The sequence below is a fragment of the Haplochromis burtoni genome, unplaced genomic scaffold (genome assembly GCF_018398535.1).
Source record: "Haplochromis burtoni strain Fernald_Lab_line unplaced genomic scaffold, NCSU_Asbu1 Contig_43, whole genome shotgun sequence".
NCBI classification, from domain to species: domain Eukaryota; kingdom Metazoa; phylum Chordata; class Actinopteri; order Cichliformes; family Cichlidae; genus Haplochromis; species Haplochromis burtoni.
In genome coordinates, this window is record NW_024582404.1 from 1631224 (window position 1) to 1640622 (window position 9399).

A 9399-nucleotide genomic window follows, 5' to 3' on the forward strand; every position below is an offset into this window, starting at 1 on the left:
ATCGCCCTCTGGTGGCAGAATGTGCTACATGTGGAATGATAATATTGAGGGCGTAATGGGAAGGATTTCTTTTTAAAATCTACTTCAGATCTGCAGACAATTAACCTGTGTAACTGGAACACCACTGGAACTGGAAAACTCAACTGGTGTTTAATGAGACAGAATAATAATAATTTTTAAAAAAGACTTGTGTTTTATATATAATCATGGAGAAATTCAAGTTTTCACAGAGCTCTGTGCAGACTCCTAAAAACAAAACAAAAAAAACATCCACCACACAAGAAAACACCACAAAAGACGATTCAGTCTTTTGTGTGACTTCACGAGTCTCTCGCAGGGTTGTGGAGGAATTCATGGCTACAGTTCATTCAGGTTTGTGGACATTTGTTTATGCACAGTATTAAATAAGGTTGAGGTCTGAACTGTGATCGGACCCATGCAGCACCTTGATTCTTTTCTTTTTCACCCATTCTGTTGTAGATTTGCTGCTGTGTTTGGGATCATTGAGAATTTATGGACAATTTCATGTCAATAGCACCTTTAGAAATAGATTTACTTGGAAATTTGGTGATGTGTTGAATGCTTATTTTACCTGCTGTAAAATGCCCAAACATCTGCTTTTACACAGGTGCTTAAACTTACTGATTCCTAGTTTATCAAGTAGGCTTGATTAGCAGTACCTGGCTGTTACTTACGTCCTATGGAAGCTGTAAAGCTGTATTTAGTTTGCATGGAGTCCTGTGAAAACTTAACCACTCATAAATCATAAGCAGCTGAACGCGTTGGCATACCATTAAAGCAGAGTGCACAACTTGCATCAGTAGTAATAATAATAATAATAATAATACAACTGCCTGACACATCTCTGGTTGCAGCCACTTAAATTTTACTGGAAAAGCATAAAACTAAGATGGGAACACTTACCCAGCATGCCCATCACCGGGGCAGCGCAGAGCCTCACTGATAAATGAAGCAGGTATTTAATAAGCACGCAGTGAACAGAGTCGTAAGCTGGATGCTGCCCATAAATCCAGAGTGTTCTCGGGTAGAAAAATCCCTTCAAAGCTGACGTGTGAGGGGGAAGAAGACACTGGAGCCACACGAGTTTGTGATCACATGAGCACTTTGTTATTTAACATCCATAGTAGTTTGATAATGTCATACGTACACATCATATAGTCTGGACACAGAGAGAAGAGCAGTGTCACTGATGCTGAAGGTATTTACAGGCAGCCGGGAGAGAGAATGCAGGGAGAAAACAGACGAGAGAAACAAAGATCACTCCTTTCTTTCCTTCTCTCTTATGTCACTCCTACAAGTATTTTAATGCACAACATCCCAGATAATTAAATGCTTAATTCTAAAAAGAAGTCTCTCTTTGCCTCTGGCCCCCTGGGCCTCCCTCGCCCGTCTCTGTTTTAATTACTGTGTGTTTATTTCTGTCGGTCCCCGGTGAGCTCTGAGCAGGATGTCAACGAACAGCAAGCCTTCCTCCAACGTGACGGGCAACTTACAGTCAGCAGGTTGGTTAGCAGTGAGACTAAAGCTTATGCTCGCTTCCTGTAGTCAACATAAAATGCACTGAGAAACCTTTAATAACATTTGTACGTACAGCTCTACAGCAGAAATTAATTCAGGAGGGTTTTAAATATATTTACATTTGGATGAAATGTTAATCATCTCGCTGAAATTAGATGTTAAAAGTCTTACAGAAAAATAAAAACTATACAGCAACGGAAAACTGAAATGGTGAAATTATATCCTATGTGAGATTTTCAAAAAATACACAAGCATTCATTTATTTAATATATGTACATTAATTTGACCTCTTTATAATTTTCCAGACTGGCCTTCTGTATACATTTAAAGTATACAGTCGGAATTTTAGTTCTCCATCAACTCATTTTGAGCCTAAGGCCACATTTTGCACCTGAACAGGACCCCCACAGAGCCTCCATCACAAACAATGTGTCGGGGTTTCCCTTTAAACATCAAAAATATCACCACAGATCTCCTTTTCTTTCACGTGAACGTGTGCAGACAAATCTGGAGGACGCGTCGCATTAGACATGTCAGAGCACGTACAAAATACACCATCAGGACAAATAGCTGGACAGGTGCCCCCCCCCCACCTACACTCTTTAATGCACAAGTGTAGAACTCCAGGCCTCGAGGGCCGGTGTCCTGCAGGTCTTAGATGTGTCCTTGATCCAACACAGCTGATTTAAATGGCCCCAGAGGCCTGGTAATGAACTCGACTTGACCCAGGGTGAGATCTAAACCCTGCAGGACACCGGCACTCGAGGCCTGGAGTTCGACACTTGTGCTTTAAGGCATGAATGAGATCTTTGCACTTTGAACCGGAATAAACTTCCATGCTGGGGTAAATCCCATCATCCCCATTTCCAAAGGCACCTGCACAGCTATGCTTTGCTTTCATTTGACATCCATGTTTTCTGTAAGCATCCATTTAGGTGCTTCCCTCAACTTATTAAATAAATAGAATTTATCAGACGTTTAAGTCACTAATGCATTTACAGTATGTACCAATAAATCGGGCCGTGTTCCCACCAGCTCAGTCCTGCCATCCTCACAGGTTGTCAAGTCTTCTTAGATGTGAGAGTGAGGAGAGGGGGAAATAGGACGGTAAGGAAAAGCAAAAGCTTGAGAGATTTCATGCAAGTCATCGGTGTCAACCATCGTTTTATCCCAGCTGTGAGGAAAGGAGGATTACTTTGACTGTCTATCCATCCAACAATCACGCTTAAACGAAGGCAGATCAAACAAAACGGAGGATAAAAAGAAAAAGCCGATTCTCCTTCTGCTCTCTTTTCACTTTGAATGTCTGAACAGCTGCTGTCACGAGCTCGTGTGCAGATCTCCACCGTCTCATTAGAATAATAAAAATATGCTGAATCACAGAACATTTATCCAAAAGCTCTTACATTCATATCAATCTTACCAAAAAGCAAAGACTCACTCGTTTCTACACGAATGCAAAGATCATATTAGCACTAAGTTTACAAGAGGACGTCAAACTAACCTGCGCCGGCACCGAGGGCGATCGTTTGAGCGGCGCGTTCAACGTGTGGCACAGCTGTACAGCACAGTGCAGCCAGGTGTGGAGCACGAGAGATCCGCCTATTTTTTTGAAATTAGAGCTGGATGATAAATAGACTGGACCTGCACATTGCTAAGCTAGGAGGAGAGGCAGAGAAAGAAGCGCTTGAGAGTCTTTGGGTTTGTTTGTGATCTTTGTGGGGTGCTTTTTTGTTTTTTTGGATGTATGCATGCATACGTGTCTGGGTGTACCCTTGAAGCAGATGTCTGTTTGTGGTTGAGCCTGCATGCTTGCCCTCGCAGTCATGTCTGCATCCTCTCCAGCTTTACTACAATGATTTGTCTTTTTTTCCCTTTAAATTACAGACGAAAACAGGTTTTTGTGTTCGGTCCGTGTGCGGGAGGGATACCCTCCATGTCTGTTTGGCTTCACCTTTCGGACAGTTTTCTCTTGCTCAGCATTGCCCGAAACCAGGGGCATCCTGGCTGTCCTCCATGCTGTTGAGGGTGACGTAGACAATTGGAACCAAGCCCCGGGTGGAGCCCAGGGAACAGAGCAGCCAATCGGGGTCAGCCTTGCTCAGAACGCGCAGGATGTCGCCCTTGTTGAAGCTCAGCTGTCCGGGCTCGGTGGCGATGTGGTGGCACAGTGCTCGTACTTCGCTGAGAAATCAACACGGAGGCAGAAGGTGAGGATGAGTGATCGAAAAGTATTCGGAAACATTTTTTGAGGGAGGAATGCTTGGCATCGCTTCCAAGTAACACTACGATAACACTGCAGGCGGTTCCTACCAGCTGGACTGTAGTTTGGCCTCAGCTGGGTACGTCGACGCTGGTGGAGCTGTACTTTGGGTGCGAGTTGGTGTGGCAGGAAGCTCCGCCTTTTTTCCGGGGCCTGCTCCAATGGTCAAAGCTACAAGGTCGAGAACAGACCGATCCAAGCCGAGCCAGCCCGATGGAGGTCTAAGAAACACAAACACAACGTGAAAACATAAAAGGCCGATGTTAGTCCAGGTCAGTCTTTCATCATTTGCGGCACGACATCAACGGCATCCAGTGAAGCAAAAATATATATAAACCCACTAAATTTGTAAAGAACTGGAAAATGTTCCTCAGGAAGAAGGTGATCGTTCTGTTAGTTTCAGATTAAGATATACAAATGATATTTTGGTGGTTTCAGTCATGAACATTCAGACTTTTCTCACCTGGTCTTTTGGGTTTTTGGCTTCTGTTCACCTCCTTCTGCTTTCGAGGGAGAACCGACACTAGAGCCAAAGAGCCTGCTCCAGCGCAGACTCTGTCCCTGTGAGGGGCTCTCAGCCTGGGCTCCGCCGTGGCTCCCAGTCACCGTGACCTCCAGAGGGTTGGTGTGATTCTCCTGGTTGAGGACAGACTCTGGGGGGCTGCCCATCCATGAAGGCCGCCCCCTGGATCCAGATGAGTCCCCGCTCAAGCTACTGCTGCTGCTCTTCCTGCCCTCACCTTCCTGAGTGGCCTCCGCTCCCTCTACCACTCCCTCTCTTGTGGGTGGGATTTGGCCCTGTCGTCTCTCCGATGACTTCTTCCTCTTCTCGGTCTTAACAAACTTTGTCCCCTCTGTGGATTGGTCGATGTAGACCTGGGAGGACTGCATGAGCTGGTACCACCAGCCGGCCTGCCTGTCTTGCCGCTGACGCCCTTCATCTGCAGGAAATCTGTCTTTTTCCTTCCTCTTGTCCTTCTCCTTTTTATCTTCATATTCTCCATGGCTCTCCTGTCCTACACCTTTCACCCTCTGCCCTTCGACCCCCCTCTCCTTCCATAAATGTGCAAACCCTACTTCCTTCACTGTCCCTCTGCAATCAGGCCCAGCTGTCATGCTCCGAGCTGTAACGCTCTCTTTCCTCAGCATCGATTTCCCCGCTGCTGCCTCTCTTCTCGATCCAACTCCCTCCATCCTTGGCCATGTTCCCTCTCGCCTGAGCCCCGCCTTCTCTTTCTTCACCTCTGCGCTTGAGTCCTTGACCATCTCACTGACAGTGTTGCTCCACCCCCTCATGAGCTGGAAGGTGGAGCACTTCGACTGGTCGACGCTCTGGCCTGCAGAGCAGAGCTGCTCTTTGCGACGAAGCTGCTCTTGTCCCTTTTGGAGGAGATGTGGTTCAAACAGCAGGTCCAGGTCAAAGGGGAGCAGTGAGAGAGGCTGCAGCAGCAGGAGGAGCTCCTCAAAGAGGGGCTGACACGGCCCCTGTGACAGGGGAAGGAAACCCCAAGGGCTGTAGTATGCGGCAATAATATCTGAATAAAAGATAAGAGAGGTGAGGAGGCGTCACAACAAGATGCACAAGAAGAAATCAGTTGTTTCAGTCACTATGGTCTTACCTTCATGTGTGTAGAGGTGATTGAACCAGAATTCCAAAGATTTCAGACTAAAACAGAAAAACAGTCACTTATTTAAAACCTGCAGCAGAGAAAAAGTCTCCTGCAGAAGACATTTAAACAGTCATCACACCCAAAACGGAGTCTTTTTATCAGCTCTGACATGGTTTTAAAGGGGACCCATCATGCTCTTTGTTATTCTCTGCTACTGATGATAATGGGGTCAGTGTATGGAAGTCATTCTTTAGCTCCCGAGTGCTTTAGACGCTCAGTGTCATGGTTCTGGGTCCTTTTGACCAGTGTTTTGAGTTTTCTTGTGTTTTGGTGTCTTTTGTATTATAATTAGTTTACCGCGTCCCTTTGTGTGTGTCTTTGTTTGTGTGTGTTTGTGTGAGCCCTTGTGTCTTGTTTCCCTCTTCTGTTCCCATGTTCCCCTCCTTGTGTGTCGTTCCACGCTCCCCCCATCTATTTTTCCCAGGCCGTCATGTCTCTCCTCTCGCTGTCTCGTCTCCGTTAACCGTTTCTGCGTCCCCCTCGTTATCTCCTCCTGTTATCTACAGAATCCATTTTGTTTCCCTGCGTGTGCTTTCCTCTCAGTTCCCGTGTCATGTTGGGAGTTAGTCTGCGTCTTAGTGTTTCCTGTTTTATTTTGACAGTCTTGGTTCCATGTTCAGTGTGTTTAGTTTCGCTTCTTCTGTCTCTTTGTGTCTAACTTGTCTCAGCTGTGTTCCCCATGTGTTTCCTGTTCCCTCGTGTATTTAAGACTTCTGTTTCTGTCTGTCCAGCGTCGTGATCCGTCTCGTTCCCTGCCGAGTGTTCTGCCTTCCCACCTGTTTAGTTTCATGCGTATTCCCAGTTTAGTTAGTTTTTGTATTTCTGGTGTTCAGCAATGAAGCTGCCTTCTGAGTTTATTCTTGCCTTTGTGAGTCTGCATTTTGGTCCATTTCCACCTTCACACGGCCAGCTTTGAACTCAACTCTTGCCTTTGTACTTTCATGTCCAACACACAGTTCATATATCCCAGAAGCCCCGCCCACCCACTGTTCAAACCTGTTCAAAGCCTATTAGAGGAAATCTGGGAGGTTGCCCCTGACGATGAAGGCCAGCATTAGGTAAACTGAAGTGTGAAGTATTCAACGTTACTTTACGTACCTCAAGAATAATAATTTAGTGCTGATTAGGCAAATATTAGGCCGTCTTTAAGGAATAACATCATTTCAAAACACACATGAATACACTCCAGCTTAAACATGTCCTCAGAGAGCGGGTAATCAAAACTTAGAACAAAAAGGTTACTAGAGACAAATAACAGCTCACAACATGATTACTTTTTTCATTCAAAAAAATCTGATTACATTTCACTGTAGGTTACACACATAGCCACAAATACACTAAAGCACTGACCAACAGGGGGCACTGACGTGCCAAGATATGCAGGAATGTGCCAGAAAGAAATGGAACAAGAAGTCATGAATGCAAACAACGTGGGGTTTAAAATACTCAGAACGAGTTTTCAATAGTTTCTAATCTGTTTGACTTCAAGAATTCACAGATTGTGTTTTTCTTAACTGACTGAGACTTTCATACATCACCTCTATTATCGGACATAAACAGTAACGCTTTTAAATGCAATGCACTTCAGCACACCATGATGACCTCGAGAATAAACCTAAACTAGAAACGTCACTATTTTGCAGTCACTAAGACCCAAAAACACAGAAGCTGTTGTCGTGTCAGAGCGAATCAGAGTGAGCTCCAGGCTCAGAGTGTAAACTGAGAATGAAAACAGCAGTAAATGAAACGACTCACTTGAGCAGGCCGAAGATGAAAGCATTCAGTCTCATGCTGTGGCTCGTGAGCTCCGAGTACTGGCTCACCTTTGAGAACAGGCTGTGGAGAACACGTGTGGACGGGCCTGAAAGGACACACGTTTCAAAAAACACATGTTAAGCTTAAACAATATCTGCAAAAGAGTGAATGTAGCGGTTTGTGAATGCACCCCAAATAGAGAGGAAAGTACAACGAGTAAGCATTTTGGGACCCTGGTTAGAAGGTGAAGTTTGACGTGGAGGTAAGGAGCTCATTTCTTTGTGCCCTGCTGCTCTGCAGTCACCTGAACCCTGCTCATGTCAGCGCTGCCAAAGGTCAAAGTTTCATTTTGTTATAAACACAATCTATGCCTCCTATTAGTCATTTTTATTTTTTATCATATTTTTTATTTATCTGCTTTGCAGTTCATATTTTATTTGTTCACGATTTTTAATCTTCTAATGTTTCATTTATCTTTCTAAATGTTTTACTGCTTGTTGTTTCCTTTCTAGTCTTGTGAAGCACTTTGTAATTTTATTTTGAAAGGTGCCATTACTACTCTATTACTTCACTTCATCCTTCTGTACCATTGTTGTCTCCGACACTGATGGTGAAAATCTTGCAGTTTAGTTCAACATGTCACTGCTTCATCACCTCTTAGAATTAGTCAGGCCTTTGTCAGCGCAGGGTCAGCATTACAGTGAGCGAGTCACTGCGGTGGATCAATACTAATGCCAACTTCCCGCAAAATCAACTTTAATTGTTAAGTATCGGTATGTCCCCTCCACCCAGCGCTCTCACCCAGCTGTGTGGACGCCTCCACGAGGCTCCAGGGCTGACAGCGGCGCTGTCCAATGATCAGGTCCAGCACGTAGGCCTTCAGACCGTCCTGCAGCACGTCACGTAGAGCCGGACACAGATACTTCAGGATGAGGTGACCCACGTTGGGACTCACCCAGCTGTTCCCGAGCTTTGCCTGGCGGGTTGTAGAGAAGTACAGTCACAGACTCAGAGACGCGAGCTTAACGCTACGACAAAACTGACATGTTATAGCGGGAACATAGAGACAGGGAGACTAGACATGAGACGTGGGAACAGGAAAGGTACAGAGAAAACATGGGGACAGAACAGGGACTGTCAAAATAAAACAGGAAGCACACGACAGGTACAGAGACACGGACTTGATACTGAACAGAGGGAACATGGAGTGAGTGACATGAGAAATGACTGACTGGGGAACATAATAAACACAAGGACAGAACTAAACGTAGACCAAACATGAGGGGCACAGGAACCAAAACCTAAAAACTAGGAATCACAAACTGGACAGCAAGAAACACAGAACAGAAACGCTGGGTCACCGACCCCGGACCGTGACACTGTGGTCCACCTCACCAACTGATAAACTCACATGTATTTGCCAGAAATTATAATATAATATTACCACTGTAACAATAAACGATAGATGTTTGTGGCATTGATGCTCTGAGACGAGATTACCCGACCGTGGGTGACAGTCTGACAGAACGCTCTGTCACCCTGACACTGAATCTAAAGCTACTGAACCAAGCGCTGCTTTAGATGCAGCGTGTGTTTATTCTGTATTTGTATATGGGACAAATACAGAATAAAAATACAAATAAATATTACATAACATTTCCTACAAGTACACAAACAGCTTGCTCACTCTCACCAAGTAGTCAGGTGGCGCCATCTGATGGTGAAACTGGTGTAATTCACCACAAAACACACATTTTGGTTCTTTTGCGCTTCATTGCAGTTGTGATGTGTTTGTGCAAATTCTATACGTATAACTTTGATCAGCCAGTAGAACCAGCGTGTGAGTTCATATTCACAAATGAGCAGTTCGTGCCATCGTGTGTGGCTGCCTCACCTGTGAACCCCAGGCTTACCTTAACATCGGGGTCTCTGCTGGTGCCGAAGTGAGCCACGATCAGATCCACTGCAGTGTTCACGGCTTTCACCAGAGCTGACGAGACAAACCGAGCAAAGCGTCTGTAAGTCCATCTTTTTATTTCTGTGTTATTGTGGCAACAGTCACATGGCAGTCATCTGTGTGCTATTTTACAAAACCCCTGCAGGAAGGTGAGGTACCAATATAATAATTAGAGATGGCACGATACCACTTTTTTATGTCCGATACCGATACCG

General features: G+C 45.0%; 1 protein-coding gene across 1 annotated transcript in view; it reads right to left on the reverse strand.

Moving 5' to 3' along the window:
• Positions 1-1105: 1105 nt before the first annotated feature.
• The window catches only part of rusc2 (RUN and SH3 domain containing 2), a gene marked incomplete in the record, with an annotated part of 46581 nt that continues 38287 nt past the window's right edge, over positions 1106-9399 (reverse strand). Inside the window, 7 exon segments of the mRNA XM_014333480.2 lie at positions 1106-3723; positions 3853-4023; positions 4266-5337; positions 5422-5468; positions 7228-7333; positions 8029-8203; positions 9141-9217. Of these exon segments, the coding sequence (XP_014188966.1) occupies positions 3516-3723; positions 3853-4023; positions 4266-5337; positions 5422-5468; positions 7228-7333; positions 8029-8203; positions 9141-9217 (1856 nt within the window).